Source organism: Cervus canadensis, chromosome 1 (genome assembly GCF_019320065.1).
Source record: "Cervus canadensis isolate Bull #8, Minnesota chromosome 1, ASM1932006v1, whole genome shotgun sequence".
Classification (NCBI taxonomy): domain Eukaryota; kingdom Metazoa; phylum Chordata; class Mammalia; order Artiodactyla; family Cervidae; genus Cervus; species Cervus canadensis.
The window spans coordinates 60,192,513-60,210,354 of NC_057386.1; the positions used below are offsets into that span (position 1 = coordinate 60,192,513).

The 17,842-nt window shown below is 38.2% G+C and overlaps 1 protein-coding gene across 1 annotated transcript in view; it reads left to right on the forward strand.

Moving 5' to 3' along the window:
• Positions 1-17,842, forward strand: part of CPE (carboxypeptidase E) — a 146,509-nt gene that overhangs the window by 81,127 nt on the left and 47,540 nt on the right. The window contains exons 2-3 of the mRNA XM_043483901.1: positions 7,940-8,136; positions 9,809-9,976. Coding sequence (XP_043339836.1) covers positions 7,940-8,136; positions 9,809-9,976 — 365 coding nt within the window. The remainder of the gene's footprint in view (positions 1-7,939; positions 8,137-9,808; positions 9,977-17,842) is intronic.

A 17,842-nucleotide genomic window follows, 5' to 3' on the forward strand; every position in this document is an offset into this window, starting at 1 on the left:
CCATTTGTTTATTTTTGTTTTTATTCCCATTTATTCTGGGAGATAGATTGAAAAAGATATTGCTGTGATTTATGTTAGAGAGTGTTCTGCCTATGTTTTCCTCTAGGAGTTTAATAGTGTCTAGTCTCACATTTAGGTCTTTTATCCATTTTGAACTTGTTTTTTTGTGTGGTTTAAAAGAATGACCTAGTTTCATTTTCTTACATGTAGCTGTCCAGTTTTCTCAGCACCATTTGTTAAAGAGACTGTCTTTCTATGATTCTTTAGTTTTGCCTCCTTTGTCATAGATTAATTGACCACAGGTGCATGGGTTTATTTCCAGGCTTTCTATCCTATTCCATGATACCTTATTGCTTTGATGGCTATAGCTTTTATAGTCTGAAGTCAGGGAGCTTGATTCTTCCTGCTCCATTTTTCTTTCTCAAAATTGCTTTGGCTATTAGATGTCTTTTATGTCTCCATACAAATTTTAAGATTTTTTGTTTTAGTTCTGTGAGAAATGCGATTGGTAATTTGATAAGAATTGCATTGAATCTTGTAGATTGCCTTGGGTAGGACAGTCATTTTGATGATATTGATTCTTCCAATCCACAAACATGGTATATCTTTCATTTGCTTGTGTCTTCTTCAATTTCTTTCATCAGCATCTTATAGTTTTCAGAGTACAGTCTTTTTTCTCATTAAATAGGTGTATTCCTTGGTATCTTATTCTTTTTGATGTAGTGGTTAATGAGATTGTTTCTTGAATTTTTCTTTCTGAACTTTCATTGTTAGTGTATAGAAATGCAAAAGATTTCTGTGTATGAATTTTGTAGTCTACAATTTTACCAGATTCCTGGATGAGCTTTAGTAGTTTCCTGGTAACATTTTTAGGATTTTCTATGTATAGTATTATGTCATCTGCAGACAGTGACAGTTTATCTTCTTTTCCAACTTGTATTCCTTTATTTCTTCTTCTTCTCTGATTGTTGTAGCCAGGACTTCCAAAACCGTGTTGAATAAAGGTGGTGAGTGTGGACATCCTTATCTTGCCCCTGATCTTAGAGGAAACGCTTTCAGCCTTTCACAATTGAGCATGATGTTAGCTGCAGGTTTGCTGTATATGGGCTTTATTATGTTGAGGTATGTTCCTTGTATAACACTTTCTGGAGAGCTTTCATCATAAATAGCTGTTGAATTTTATCAAAAACTTTTCCCACATCTATTGAGATGATCATATGGTTTTTATTCTTCAATTTGTTGATGTGGTATATCATACTGATTGATTTGCTGATATTGAAAAATCCTTGTATCTCTAGGATAAATTCTACTTGATCATGGTGCATGATCCTTTTAATGGACTGTGGATTCAGATTGCTAATATTTGTTAAGGATTTTTGCATCTATGTTCATCAGTGATGTGTGTGTGTGCTTAGTTGCTCAGTTGTGTCTGACCCTTTGCAACCCCATGGACTGTTGCCCGCCAGGCTTCTCTGTCCATGGGGATTCTCTGGGCAAGAATACTGGAGTGGGTTGCCATGCCCTCCTTCAGGAGATATCCCCAACCTAGGGATCAAACCCAGGTCTGCTACATTCTAGGCATATTCTTTACAGTGATATTGGCCTGTAATTTTCTTTTTTGTGATATCTTTATCTGGTTTTGGTATAAGGGTGATGGTGGCCTCACAGAATGAGTTTGGGAATTGTTCTGCCTTTGCAGTTGTTCTGGAACATTTTCAGAAGTGAAAGGCTCTGGCTGTGAGCTGTGAATGACACCAGGATTCGTGGCCTCCAGAGGAGAGGGTTTGAATCCACAGGCAGTGATGAGACTTGATCACTCAAAACTTTTCTGTAGCAAAGTTTTATTAAGGTATAAAAGAGATAGAGAAAGCTTCTGATATAGACATCAGAAGGGGCAGAAAGAGTGCCCCCTTGTGAGCTCTTAGCAAAGCGTTATATACCTGTTGCTGCTGCTGCTGCTGCTAAGTCACTTCAGTCGTGTCCGACTCTGTGTGACCCCATAGACGGCAGCCCACCAGGCTCCCCCGTCCCTGGGATTCTCCAGGCAAGAACACTGGAGTGGGTTGCCATTTCCTTCTCCAATGCATGAGAGTGAAAAGTGAAAGTGAAGTCGCTCAGTCGTGTCTGACTCTTCACGACCCTGTGGACTGCAGCCTACCAGGCTCCTCCGTCCATGGTATTTTCCAGGCAAGAGTACTGGAGTGGGTTGCTATTGCCTTCTCCGATATGTTTGTTAGCAAGCTGCTAACCAGATAACAGAAATGTCTCAAGACTGAGAGAGTTGTACAAGGCCCCCTCCCCTGCAACATGCATTTTGAGATAGCACTGGCACAAGGGGAGTCATCCCTGGCCGTAAAACAATTGACATGAATCTTGAAGAAAGGCAGATTTCCAAGCAAATACATAGTTCATTAACATCGCTTAAGAAAAACATTTCAATGAGAAAAACGCATTGGTCAGCTCAAGGTTTGAGAAAAGTTAAGTTCAGGCAGAACCAGGTGTCATCATGACAGCACAGAATTAGAAGAGAAAAAAATGTCTGCCACTTGCAGTTTATTTCCTCCTGTTGCTTGGGGACCCCTGGCCTTCTTACATGATTGTTAATCCTCTTAGAAGGATACATAGTAAGTTTTCTCTAAGTGTTTGATAGAATTCGACTGTGAAGCCAGCTGATCCTGGACTTTTGTTTATTGGAAAATTTTAAACCACAGTTTCAATTTCAGTGTTGTGATTAGTCTGTTCATGTTTTCTATTTCTTCCTGATTCAGTCTTGGGAGACTTTATCTTTCTAACAATTTGTCCATTTCTTTCAGGGTGTCCATTTAATGGGCATACAGTTGCTGGTAGTAGCCTCTTATGATCCTTTGTATTTCTATGGTGTCAACTGTAACTTCTTTTTCTTTTCTAACTTTATTGATATGAGCCCTCTCCTTTTTTTCTTGAAGAGTCTGGCTAAAGGTTTATCAATCTTTTTTTATCTTTTCAAAGAACCAGCTTTAAGTTTCATAAATTTTTATTATTATTATTATTTTTTGTCTCTGTTTCATTTATTTCTGCTCAGATCTTTATGATTTCTTTGCTTCTGCTAACTTAAGGTTTTATTTGTTCTTCTTTCTCTAGTTATTTTAGATGTAGGTTAAGTTGTTTCTTTGAGACTTTTCTTGTTTCCTGAGGTAAGATTGTACTGCAGTAAACTCCCCTCTTAGGACTGCTTTTGCTGCATTTCATAGGCTTTGAATCAGTGTGCTTTCACCTTCATTTGTCTCTAGGTATTTTTTTTATTTATTTATTCAGTGATCCATTGGTTGTTTAGTAGAATATTCTTGAGCCCCAATTGTTTGTGTTTTTTACTTTTTTTCCTATAGTTTATTTCTAATCTCATAGTGTTGTGATCAGAAAAGATGCTTGGTATGATTGCAGTTTTCTTAAATTTTAAGGCTTGCTTTATGGTCTAGCATGTGGTCAATCCTGGAGAATGTTCCATGTGCACTTGGAAAGAATCTGCTGCTTTTGGATGGAATGCTCTATAAATAAAAATTAGGTCCATCTGGTATAATTTGTCATTTAAAGCCTGTGTTTTCTTATTGATTTTCTGTTTGGATGATCTGTCCATTGATGAAAATCGGGAGCTGACTTCTGTTACTATTATTGTGTTACTGTTAATTTCTCCCTTTATGGCTGTTATTATTTGCCTTATATATTGTGCTCCTATGTTGTGTGCATGTATACTTAACAATTGTTAAATCTTCTTAGATTGATCCCTTGATCATAATGTAGTGTCCTTCTTTGTCTCTTGTAACAGTTTTTGTTTTAAAGTCTATTTTCTCTATTATGAATATTGATTTTCCAGCTTTCATTTGATGTCCATTTACATGGAATACCTTCTTCCATCCCCTCATGTTCAGTCTGTATGTGTCCCTAGGTCTGAGGTAGGTCTTTTATAGAAAGCATATATAAAGATACTGTTCTTTAAATCCACCCAACCAGTCTATGTCTTCTGGTTGGTGCATTTACTACATTTATATTTAAGGTAATTATTGAGATGTGTATTCTTATTGCCATTTGCTTAATGTTTTGGATTTGTTTTTGTTGGTCTTTTTTCTTCTCTTCCTCTTTTGTTCTCATCTCTTGTGGTTTGATTGCATCTTTATTTTTGTGTTTGCATTGCTTTTTCTTTTGTGTGTGTATATCTATTGTAGCTTTGGGGTTTCCTATTCCCATGAGGTTTTGATATAATAATTTGAATGTGTAGAACCTCTGTCCATAGTTCTTCAGGCACTCTGTATATCAAATCTAATCCCTTCAATCTATTTGTTACTGCCACTGTATAATCATAAGGGATTTGATTTAGGTCATACCTTAATGGTCTAGTGGTTTTCCCTACTTTCTTCAATTTAAGTCTGAATTTTGCAATAAGGAGTTCATGATCTGAGCCACAGTCAACTCCCAGTCTTGGTTTTGCTGACTGTATAGAGCTTCTCCATCTTCATCTCCAAAGAATATAATCAATCTGATTTCAGTATTGACCATCTGGTGAAGTCCAAGTATAAAGTCATCTCTTGCTATGACCATTGTGTTCTCTTGGCAAAATTCTGTTAGCCTTTCCCCTGCTTCATTTGTACTCCAAGGCTAAACTTGCCTGTTACTCCAGGTATTTCTTGATTTCTTCCTTTTGCATTCCAATCCTCTATGATGAAAAGGACATCTTTTTTTTTTTTTTTTTGGTGTTAGTTCTAAAAGGTCTTGTTGGTCATCATAGAACTGTTCAACATGGAAACAGAGTTCCAAAGAATAGCAAGGAGAGATAAGAAAGTCTCCCTCAGTGACCAAGAAAATAAATAGAGGAAAACCATAGAATGGGAAAGACTAGAGATCTCTTCAAGCAAATTAGAGATACCAAGGGAATATTTCATGCACAGATGGGCACAATAAAGGGCAGAAATGGTATGGACCTAACAGAAGCAGAAGATATTAAGAAAAGGTGACAAGAATACACCAAAGAGCTATACAAAAAAGATCTTCATGACCCAGATAACCATGATGGTGTGATTACTCACCTAGAGCCAGACATCCTGGAATGTGAAGTCAAGTGGGCCTTAGGAAGCATCACTACAAACAAAGCTACTGGAGGTGATGGAATTCCAGTTGAGCTATTTCAAACCCTCAAAGATGATGCTGTGAAAGTGCTGCACTCAATATGCCAACAAAATTGGAAAACTCAGCAGTGGCCACAGGACTGGAAAAGGTCAATTTTCCTTCCAATCCCAAAGAAAGGCAGTGCCAAAGAATGTTTAAACTACCATGCAATTGTTCTCTTTTCACACACTAGCAAAGTAATGCTCAAAATTCTCCAAGCTAGGTTTCAACAGTGCGTGAACTGAGAACTTCCAGATGTTGAAGCTGGATTTAGAAAAGGCAGAGGAACCAGAGATCAAATTGCCAACATTCTTTGCACCATTCTGCTTTATTGATTACACCAAAGCCTTTGACTGTGTGGATCACAACAAACTGTGGAAAATTCGGAAAGAGATGGGAATGCCAGGCCACTTTACCAGCCTCCTGAGGAATTTGTGTGCCAGTCATGAAGCAACAGTTAAAACGGGACATGGAACAACAGACTGGATCCAAATTGGGAAAGGAATATTTCAAGGCTGTATATTATCATCCTGCTTACTTAACTTGTATGCAGAGTGCATCATGTGAAATGCTGGGCTGGATGAAGCACACCCTGGAATCAAAGATGCTGGGAGAAATATCAGTAGCCTCAGATATTCAAGTGACACCAATCTTATGGTAGAAAACAAGAGGAACTAAAGAGCCTCTTGATGAAAATGAAAGAGGAGCATGAAAAAAGCTGGCTTGAAACTCAACATTCAAAAACAAACATCATGGCATCTGGTCCCATCACTTCATGGCAGATAGGGAAACAATGGAAACAGTGAGAGACTTTATGTTCTTGGGCTCCAAAATCACTGCAGATGGTGACTGCAGCCATGAAATTGAAAGATGCTTGCTCCTTTGAAGAAAAACTATGACAAACCTAGACAGCGTATTAAAAAACAAAGACATTAGTTCCAACAAAGGTCCGTCTAGTCAAAGCTATGGTTTTCCCAATAGTCATGTATGGATGTGAGAATTGAACCATAAAGAAAGCTGAGTGCCAAAAAATTGATGCTTTTGAACTGTGGCACTGTAGAAGACTCTTGAGAGTCCCTTGGACTGCAAGAAGATCAAACCAGTCAAACGTTAAGGAAATCAGTCCTGAATATTCTTTGGAAAGACTGATGCTGAAGCTAAAGCTCCAATACTTTGGCCAATTGATGAGAAGAGCCGACACATTGGAAAAGACCCTGATCCTGGGAAAGATTGAAGACAGGTGGAGAAGAGGATGACAGAGGATGAGATGGTTGGATGGCATCATCAACTCAATGGACATGAGCTTGAGCATGTTCTGAAGGACAAGGAAGCCTGGTGTGCTGCAGACCATGAAGTCACAAAGAGTCAGACACGACAGAGTGGACTGAGCTGAACTGAATGTGTAGAATTATTTTTTCTTATAACTCCTATTCTCTTTTCTGCCTAGAGGAGTCCTTTAGCATTTGTTGTAAAACTGGTCTGGTGATGCTGGATTCTCTTAGCTTTTAGTTGTGTAAAGCTTTTTATGTCTCCATCAAATCTGAATGAGATTCTCACTGGGTAGAGTTTTCTTGGTTATATATTCTGCCCTTTCACACCTTTACATATATCATGACACTCCCTTCAGCTTGCATCGTTTCTGCTGAGAAATTAGCTGATGGCCTTATGAGAGTTTCCTTGTGAATTATTTTTCATTTTTTCCTTGTTACTTTCAATATTTTTTCTTTGTCTTTAGTTTTTGTCAATTTGATTAGTATGTGTCTAGGTATGTTTCTCCTTGTGTTTATCCTGCGTGGGATTCTCTGTGCTTACTGGACTTGGTTGACTGTTTCCTTTTCCATATTAGGGAAGTTTTCAGCTATCATGACTTCAAATATTTTCTCAAGTCCCCTCTCTCTCTTCTTCTGGGACCCCTATAATGTGAATGTTGGTGCATTTAATGTTGTCCCAGAGGTCTCTTAAGCTATCCTCATTTCTTTTAATTCTTTTTTCTTTATTCTGTTCTTCAGTGTGATTTCCACCATTCTTTCTTCCAGGTCACTTATCTGCTCATTTGTCTCAGTTATTCTGCTATTGATTCCTTCTAGTAAATTTTTCATTTCAGTTATAGTATTGTTCGTCTCTGTTTGTTCTTTAGTTCTTCTAGGTCTTTGTTAACCTTTTCTTGCATCTTCTCAGTCTTTGCCTCCATTCTTTTTCTGAGATCCTGGATCATGTTCACTATAATTATTCTGAATTTTCTTTTTTTTTTTTCTTTTTTTTTGGACTTTTGCCTATCTCCACTTCATTTAGTTGTTTTTCTGGGGATTTTATCTTGTTCCTTCATCTAGGACATAATCCTCTGCATTTTCATTTTGTCTAACTTTCTGCAATTGTTGCTTTAATTTTGCAGGCTCTAGGATTGTAGCTCTTCTTGCTTCTGCTATCTCTCTCTTCATTTTCTTATAAGGGCAGTAGTCCTTCTGGGTTATGACCTCATTTAACCTTAATTACCTCCTTAAGGGTCATATCTCCAGATACAGTTACATTCAAACTTAGGATTTAGACTTATGATTTTGGAGGTCAAAATTCAGTGTACAGTAAGTGGGAAACTGGGAAGAGAGAACTCAAAAGATGGAAGGGAAATGTTAAGTATTTTATGTTTAGATTAGATTTCTTAGATATCAATTGTGGAGGGCAAAGAAATTATAATCTTTGTGTAATAACTTAGTAACTGTATAACTTTTTTTTACACAGTATGTTATTTGCCTTCTCTTTGGTATGATAGAAAAAGTATCTATATTATTTATTTTTGGGCTTTTAGGTGAGCCTGAATTTAAATACATTGGGAATATGCATGGCAATGAAGCTGTTGGACGGGAGCTGCTCATTTTTCTGGCCCAGTACCTGTGCAATGAGTACCAAAAAGGGAATGAGACAATTGTCCAGCTGATCCACAACACCCGAATCCACATCATGCCCTCCCTGAACCCTGATGGCTTTGAAAAGGCAGCATCTCAGGTGGGTGTGGGTCAGATCACAGCAGAGCATGAATTTTTTTTTTTTATGATTTTTTTTTAAGGTTTGTACGTATATAATTATAGACAAGGAATATATGCTCACATGAAGCTTACAGAGAGTGAAGGGCTGGGTATAAGTGATATGGTATTCAATTTCTGGGTAAGAAAAATGTTTAGAAGGTAAGGAATGGTGGGTGAGGGTTTCTTCCACAGAAATTTCAAATGAGAAATTTTATAAGTCAATATTTAATTGTTTTGTTATTGTTGTTAAATGAATCATATTTATTCATTCATGTTTGTCACTAGGTAACTTTCTTTCTAGAAAGCCAGAAGGTTGACAGTTATCTATTCCCATGTATTGAAGAGCGAGGCCATTGCTGTTTCTAAATGAGATGATATCATATTGCCATCTACTGAAATCAAGAAATAAGGATTTTTGGCTAGATAATGTTTTATGGATGCTTAATCCTTTTCTTATCTATTGATATACATGATCCATAAAGTAGAAAACAAACAAATAAACAGAACAAAACCTTCCTACCATAAATAAAAAACTAGTTTAGTAAATTTTAACTGTTAGAGACACTGGGTAGTAATTATGTTCTCATAATTAAGTTTGCTCCCTTTTTGTTTGGACAGGGATGGAGGACATTTTATTTGTTGTTTTCTGCAGTTTGAAATAATTTTCATGTTTAATGGGAACATATTAAAGTATATATTCAGTATGTTAATCTATAGCTAAGAATTTGTTTTGTACAATAAAAATAAAAGATCCAATTACCATTTGACCTTGTAAGAAACCCAAACAGTGAATTTCTATAAGTATAGTGTTGTTATAATTTCTAAAGTTATGAAGAGAAAAATTCTAGTATATTCTAGTACCTAGAGAATTAAATTATTGACTATTTTAAAGTGATATTAAGGACTGTCAGGATGGACAAAAAACTGTCATTGCTATCTTTTGTCTTATAGATTTTGATTCCTCACTTTCTAAGCTATCTGAACTTGCATGACTTTAAGAATATGGACATTATCTCTGTATTAGAGATTTAGTATTAATAGTAAAACAAAAAATGGAATGTAACTGAGTATGCTAGAAATTTATTAAGTTCCTGGATTATATCATTAGTGAAATGAAGTGTTTAGAATTAAGCAGAAAATTTTCAATTTACAAAGTTGAAACAAAAGTTACAGAGCTCACATTTTTTCATTAAGACTATTAGAGAGAGGTAATATGTAAATAAATCACGTTAAACTCATTTTAAATGCCTAACCTTCTTTAGGAATTTATTCTTTCCAATATTTGTGAGTAGATTGCTGTGGTTTTCAGAGACAGTGAGTATTTTGCTTAAACCAAGTAAACAGTATTGTGCTGTGAGACATGCCATCTACATTAACAGCTAACATATATGCAGTTTGGTGTTGAATATCTTGTATGTATAATTAACATTTAAAATATTGTTCATTGAGAATGTTTTCAAAATATCCATAACAAATGCTTTAAACCTGATACTTTCATGCGTGTATCACTTAGATAGTGAAATGCCACTGTAGGAGGATATTGTTGAAATGAATAGTCTTATAAATTATTTTAAAAGCCATTAATGAAGACTTTAAATAGATGATAACATTAACAAAAAATAACTGATGATTTTCCTCTGATTTTTTTCTAGCTTGGTGAGCTGAAGGACTGGTTTGTGGGTCGAAGCAATGCCCAGGGAATAGATCTGAATCGGAACTTTCCTGACCTAGACAGAATAGTTTATGTTAATGAGAAAGAAGGTGGTCCAAATAATCATCTGTTGAAAAATCTGAAGAAAATTGTGGATCAAAACACAAAGGTAGAGAACATGTATGGTTTTCTTGGGTTCTGTCCTCCAGCCTAAGGAAATACATCTATTATCTTCATAACAATGAGGGATGCAGAAGTGTCATGAATGCTTGTATGGGATACTGCCCTGAGGCTGTGAAAGTCAAGGCTGGGAGCCTGGGGCCTGGAAACTAGTCCTGCCACTAGAATTGGTCATGAATTTATGGCATAGAATGTAATGGTAGGGGCAGGAGGGAGTAACCCAGTTGTCTAGAAAGTATTTTTGGCCTATTTAAGGGCCCTTTATCAGCACATTTGATTCACTTCTTCTACAGCACTTTACACTGTTGACTTTTTCTTCTTTTCCAGAACTTTCTCCTGCTTTGTAGAACTCTACTTTCTTCTACCTCTTCTAGTACCTTTTAAATCACTTCTGAGTTTCTTTCCCTGCTTCTTCTGCCTTGGCTTAAACACTGGCCTTTAGGGTCCCATCTGCTACCGTTATTTCTCTCCCTGGGTTTTCATCCTCTTCTGTACCTTTCGTGTGTTGTTGATTATACCTGAGATTATATCTGAGATTCTCCCAGATCTCTTCACTTACTCACTCAGTCCCTTCATCTGGTGACATCTAGGGCCTCAAACTTAGCATGGTCAGAAATAAATCTTTTCCTAAGAAAACACTATTCTCTCATTTACTCGATCATCAAAACCTTGAATTTTCTGTCTGTCACCACTCCCCACACAATGTTACCAGATCTCGGTGACACTCTCAGCCTCTCTCTTCTCTGAAAACTCAGGCCCTATGGTCTTCTGTTCTGATGAGGAAAGTAGCCCCCATCCTTGTTTTGGGTTCAGCCTTTCTCAACTCCTTTCAGTCTTCTCAAATTCCTCCGGAGTGATCTTCATACAGAAAAAAATGCTTAAAATAAATTGCTTAAAACCTCTAAATTTGTCAGATCTCCATTGCTCCAAAGAACAAAGTAAAAGCTCAAAATGTGAGACCACTGTGATGGTTTAGTGTGAAGATTCTGGAGGCAGCCACCTTGGTTCAAATGTTGGTTCTGTCCTTGCCGTATGAGTTTTGCAAAGTTATTTAACCGCTGTGTGCTTCCTTGTCTTCATCTGAAATATGGAGATGATTATAGTGTCTATTGCATAGAGTGGTTATGAGGATTGAGTGAGTTAGTATATTTGAAGTGCTTGAGGTCAGGATCTAGAATTCTCACTCCTGTGTCAGCGTTGTTTCTCAGTGCTTTATTATGGCCCATAGGGTCAAATGGACACACATACACCCACTAAACATTGAGTCTTAAGCTTATACTGTTTGAACACTGTGTTTAGTTCCATGGAGAGGAAGTGAGCCCATTATGGAGGAATGGTGAGGACTGCTCATGGCAGCCCCTACTGCCTCTTGTGTCTTTCCTGGCAATTCCACTCTTACTTATCAACTCCTAGTACCTTTCCAAGTGAGAGATTGGAAGGGACAGTGTCTCCATTTTATTATAGCTCCAGGACCATTCAAATTTCCCTTGGCCCCTAGTAGCTGCCAGTTCAGCCACTCCTTAATCTGGCTTTGATATGCCATGTGCTCCTTAAGTGTACCATCTTCTAATAACTTTATGTCTTCATACATGTGCTTATTCCAGCTCTTCACAGTACTTTTCACTTTCCTTCCATATCACCTCCTCTGTGAAGCCTTTCTCTGCTCTTCCAGACATTCTGTTAAGCCTGCTTTTATGTTCTTTATATATACTTCCAGCCTGGTGCTTATAGTTACATAGAACTTTATATATGTCATATTATTATGTGTTTATATAGCTGTTTTTCTTTTTGATTTTAGATTTCAGTCCCTTGAATACAGGAATTAGAATTCTTATTTGAATCTAACACATAGTAGGCTTGACGCCTATTATGAATGAGTTCAATCAAGCATGGCAAGCATATTACAACATCTGAAAACCAGCTGCTGGAGTTCCAGACATGCATTCAGCACATGGCTGGGACACTGTTAGATCCAGGAGAGAGGGAGTCTCAGATTATTGGTCTAAAAATCTTAAAAATTTTCCTGTCTATATTTAGAATTCATCCCAGAAACCTGGGCTGAGTCTATAAATGGGGATCAGTCTGTGAAAGGGCTGCCTGGGGCCAAGGATTTTGGCAGAACTTGATAAATGGGTGACTTAAACATTGTTGCTTTTGAGTCACAGATCTTCATTTTTTCTGCCCCTAAACCACCTTTTCTGGGAGAAGGGAGGACTGGAAAAGAAAAGGGCAGCGGTGATCAGAAGGGAAAAGAGGATAGTCCTGTGTGCTGTGGCATAAGACAGAAATGAAAAATTGTTCTGAAAGCTTAGTGTGGCTATCTTCCCAGATTTTCCTCATTGCCCATGCTGTCTATTACAACTAAGAAATGAGAGCATCTCCTTCTGTGAGAGCACCAAAATCACAACTAGCTGTTGAACGACCATCAATAGGAGGACACTGGAACCCACCACAAAAAAGATACTCCACATCTAAAGACAAAGAAGAAATCACAGAGAAATATGATAGGAGGGGTGCAATCATGATAAAATCAAATTCCATACCTGCTGGTAGGTGACCTGCAAACTGGAGAACAATAATACCAAAGAAGTTCTCTCACTGTTGTGGAGATTCTGAACCCTACATCAGACTTCCCTGCCTGGGGATCCCAGGGGGAATTCCCAGGGAACTTGACCTTGCAGGCCAGTAGGATTTGACTATAGGACTTCCACAAGACTGGGGGAAACAGAGACTCCATTCTTGGAGGGCACAAATAAAAATCTTATGCACACCAAGACCTAGAGGAAAGGAACAGTGACCCCAAAGAAGACTGAGCCAAAATGAAGGGTTTCCTGTTAAGGTGTGGGTCAGCAGGGCTCACCACAGGGACTGGGACACTGGCAGCAGTAGTCTGGGAAGGTGCTCTTTGATGAAAGCCCTCTTGGAGGTTACCATTAACTCTACCGTAGAGCCCATAGACAGGGCTGGGTTGCTCAGGCCAAACAACTACCAGGGAGGGAGTGCAACCCCACCCATCAGCAGATAATTGGATTAAAGCTTTACTGAGCAAGGCCCTGCCCACCAGAGCAAGACCCAGTTTTTCCCACTGCCAGTCCCTCCCATCAGGAAGCTTACACAAGCCTCTTAGCCTCTTGCATCAGAGGGCAGGCAGAAGAAGCAAGAAGAACTGCAGTCCCATAGCAGCTAAAACAAAAACCACATTACAAAAAGCTAGTCATGATGAAAAAGCAGAAAGTTATGTCCCAGGTGAAGGGACAAGATAAAACCCCAGAAAAACAACTAAATGAAGTGGGGACAGGTAACCTTCCAGAAAAAACAATTCAGAGTTATGATAGTGAAGATGATCTAGGTTCTTGGGGAAAGAATGGAGAAGATGTGAAGGAATCAATAGCAGAATAACTGAGGCAGAAGGATAAATGACTTGGAGGACAGAATGGTGGAAATCACTGCCACAGAACAGAATATAGAAAAAAGAATGAAAATAAATAAAGACAGCCTGAGAGACCTCTGGGATAATATTAAATGCATCAACATTTGCATTATAGAAGTCCCAGAAGGAAAAGAGAGAGAGAAAGGTCCTGAGAAAATATTTGAAGACATAATAACTGAAAACTTCCCTACCATAGGAAAGGAACTAGTTAACTAATTCCAGGAAACATAGAGAGCCCCAGGCAGGATAAACCCATGGAGACACACATCAAGGCACATAGTGATCAAATTGACAAAAATTAAAGACAAAGATAAAATATTGAAAGCAAAAAGGGAAAAACAACAAATAACATAAAGGAACTCCCATCAGGCTGATTTCTCAACGGAACTCTACAAGCCAGAGGGAATGGCATGATACATTTAAAGTGATGAAAGGGAAGAACCTACAACCAAGAATACTCTAAGCAAAACTCTCCTTCAGAGTTGATGGAGAAATCAAAAGCTTTCCGGACAAGCAAAGGTTAAGAGAACTCAGCACCACCAGACCAGCTTGAAAACAAATGCCAAAGGAACTTCTCCAGGCAGGAAACACAAGAGAAGGAAAAGACCTACAGAAAATAAACCCCCCAAAATTAAGAAAATGGTATCATGCATATCAATAATTACTTCAAATGTAAATGGATTAAACACACCAACTAAAAAACATAGATTGATTGGGTGGATGAAAACATGTGCATGTATGCACTTCCACTTACTACATCACTCTATTTGACCCCCCAAATTGTATGTAATTATTTTACATTGTTAAGTGAATCATGTAACTATCATGGCTTGCAATTGTAATTATCTTTTACTTTTTGTCTATTGCTTATGAAAACTGATAAACATCTTTTACTATTGTATAGAAAAAAAGAAACTAAGCAATGAGAAAAAGAATTCATGTTACCAACCATTGAACAATCATGAAATAAACTCATGTTGACAGGATATTAGATCAACAGTTTTAGTGAAAATGCTGTCATTTTCAGCCAGCACTGCATCCTCTTCCCCAATGGAACCTATATAATATTTCTATAAGATTTATATTATTTACATATATCTAGTTTAAGCAATACTTTAAAAAAGATGCCTGTTCATGACAATTTAAAAAAAAAAAATTAGAGCTTTTATTTTAAAAAGTCTCAATGCCAATACCTTTCCTGGGTATTATAAAGGTAATAAAAAGAGAAATATATAAAAATTAAGTTTTGAACTCTTTTCTGGAACAGAAGCAAGATTTGTTTATATTTTACTAAATCTTCACTAAATCTGCTTAAATCATGGGATGATATTGCCCATGTCTGCCTCATCTCCTTTTTCCATCTTTGTCAATTAGGCTTAGACAGTGTTTTGACATGGCCGAGTACAAGATACATAATAGGCATTTCATTCATGTAATTACACATCACCCCTTTCTCACTTCCCTCTTCTTAGCCTTTTAGTGCTATGAAGGTATGTTAAGTTCAGTTCAGTCGCTCAGTCGTGTCCAACTCTTTGCAACCTCATGGCATGAAGCACGCCAGGCCTCCCTGTCCATCACCAACTACCAGAGTTTACTCAAACTCATGTCCACTGAGTCAGTGATGCCATCCAACCATCTCATCCACTGTCGTGCCCTTCTACTGCCTTCAATCTTTCCCAGCATCAGGGTCTTTTCAAATGAGTCAGCTCTTCCCATCAGGTGGCCAAAGTATTGGAGTTTCAGCTTCAATATCAGTCCTTCCAATGAACATTCAGGACTGATTTCCTTTAGGATGGACTGGTTGGATCTCCTTGCAGTCCAAGGGACTCTCAGGAGTCTTCTCCAACACCAGAGTTCAAAAGCATCAGTTCTTCAGTGCTCAGCTTTCTTTATAGTCCAACTCTCACATCCCTACATGACTACTGGAAAAACCATAGCCTTGACCAGACAGATCTTTGGTGGCAAAGTAATGTCTCTGCTTTTTAATATGCTGTCTGGGTTGGTCATAACTTTCCTTCCAAGGAGTAAGCATCTTTTAATTTCATGGCTGTGCTCAACATCTGCAGTGATTTTGGAGTCCCCCAAAATAAAGTCTGTCACTGTTTCCACTGTTTCCCCAACTTTTTGCCATGAAGTTATGGGACCACATGCCATGATCTTTGTTTTCTGGATGTTGAGCTTTAAGCCAACTTTTTCACTTTCCTCTTTCACTTTCATCAAGAGGCTCTTTAGTTCTTCTTCACTTTCTGCCATAAGGATGATGTCATCTGCATATCTGAGGTTAATGATATTTTTCCCGGCAATCTTGATTCCAGTCTGTGCTTCATCCAGCCCAGCGTTTCTCATGATGTACTCTGCATATAAGTTAAATAAGCAGGGTGACAATATATAGCCTTGACGTACTCCTTTTCCTATTTGGAACAACTCTGTTGTTCCATATCCAGTTCTAACTGTTGCTTCCTGACTTGCATACAGATTTTTCAGGAGGCAGGTCAGGTGGTCTGGTATTCCCATCTCTTTCAGAACTTTCCACAGTTTATTGTGATCCACACAGTCGAAGGCTTTGGCGTAGTCAATAAAGCAGAAATAGATGTTTTCTGGAACTCTCTTGCTTTTTCGATGATCCAGCAGATATTGGCAATTTGATCTCTGGTTCCTCTGCCTTTTCTAAAACCAGCTTGAACATCTGGAAGTTCACAGTTCATGTACTGTTGAAGCCTGGCTTGGAGAATTTTGAGCATTACTTCACTAAGAAGTGAGATGAGTTCAATTGTGTGATAGTTTGAGCATTCTTTCAGATTGCCTTTCTTAGGGATTGGACTGAAAACTGACCTTTTCCAGTCCTGTGGCCACTGCTGAGTTTTCCAAACTTGCTGTCATATTGAGTGCAGCACTTTCACAGCGTCATCTTTCAGGATTTGAAATAGCTCAAATGTAGGTATGTAGGTACTGTGTTTATATATATCTATAGATAAAAAGCCTCTTGATGAAAGTGAAAGAGGAGAGTGAAGAAGTTGACTTAAAGCTTAACACTCAGAAAACTAAGATCACGGCATCTGGTCCCATCACCTCATGGGAAATAGATGGGGAGACAGTAGAAACAGTGTCAGACTTTGTTTTTTTGGGCTCCCAAATCACTGCACATGGTGACTGCAGGCATGAAATTAAAAGACGCTTACTCCTTGGAAGGAAAGTTATGACCAACCTAGATAGCATATTAAAAAGCAGAGACATTACTTTGCCAACAGTGGACTGTCTGGTCAAGGCTATGGTTTTTCCAGCAGTCACATATGGATGTGAGAGTTGGACTGTGAAGAAAGCTGAGCACCAAAAAATTGATGCTTTTGAATTGTGGTGTTGGAGAAGACTCTTGAGAGTCCCTTGGATTGCAAGGAGATCCAACCAGTCCATCCTGAAGGAGATCAGTCCTGGGTGTTCATTGGAAGGACTGATGCTGAAGCTGAAACTCCAATACTTTGGCCACCTGATGCGAAGAGTTGACTCATTGGAAAAGACCCTGATTCTGGGAGGGATTGGGGGCAGGAGGAGAAGGGGACGACCGAGGATGAGATGGCTGGATGGCTTCACAGACTCGATGGGCATGAATTTGGGTAAACTCCGGGAGTTTGTGATGGACAGGGAGGCTTGGTGTGCTGCGATTCATGGGGTCACAAAGAGTCGGACATGACTGAGCGACTGAACTGAACTGAACTGAGAGATATGTATAGGTATAGATATAGACACATACCTATAGATAAAATTAATGTATAACATTATTTAATTTGAAGCATACAACATATTGATTTGATATTTGTATATATTGTGAGATGATTGGATAATAAGTCTAGTTAACACTTATCACCATACATAGTTACACTTTTTTTTTTCTTGTTTGTGATGAGAACTTTTAAGATATTTTCTCTTAGCAACTTTCAAGTATACAATATGGTATTATTAACTATAGTCTCTATGCTATTCATTACATGCCCAGGATTTATTTTATAATCCAGAGTTTGTAATTTGCCTCTGGCAACCATCAATCTGTTCTCTGAATCATTAGAAAGTGAAAGTTGCTTAGTCGTTTCTGACTCTTTGTGACCCCATGGACTATCCAGTCCATGGAATTCTCCAGGCCAGAATACTGGAGTGGGTAGACTTTCCCTTCACCAGGGATCGAATCCAGATCTACATTGCAGGCAGATTCTTTACCAGCTGAGCCACAAAGGAAACCCAAGAATACTGCAGTGGGTAGCCTATCCCTTCTCCAGCAGATCTTCCCTATCCAGGAACTGAACCAGGGTCTCCTGCATTGCAAGCAGATTCTTTGCCAACTGAGCTATGAGGGAAGATGTTGTATCATTAGAGTGGTTTTGAAATCTATAGAGTTGTAGGAATGAAGATTAAAAAGGCAGATTCCTTATTTAC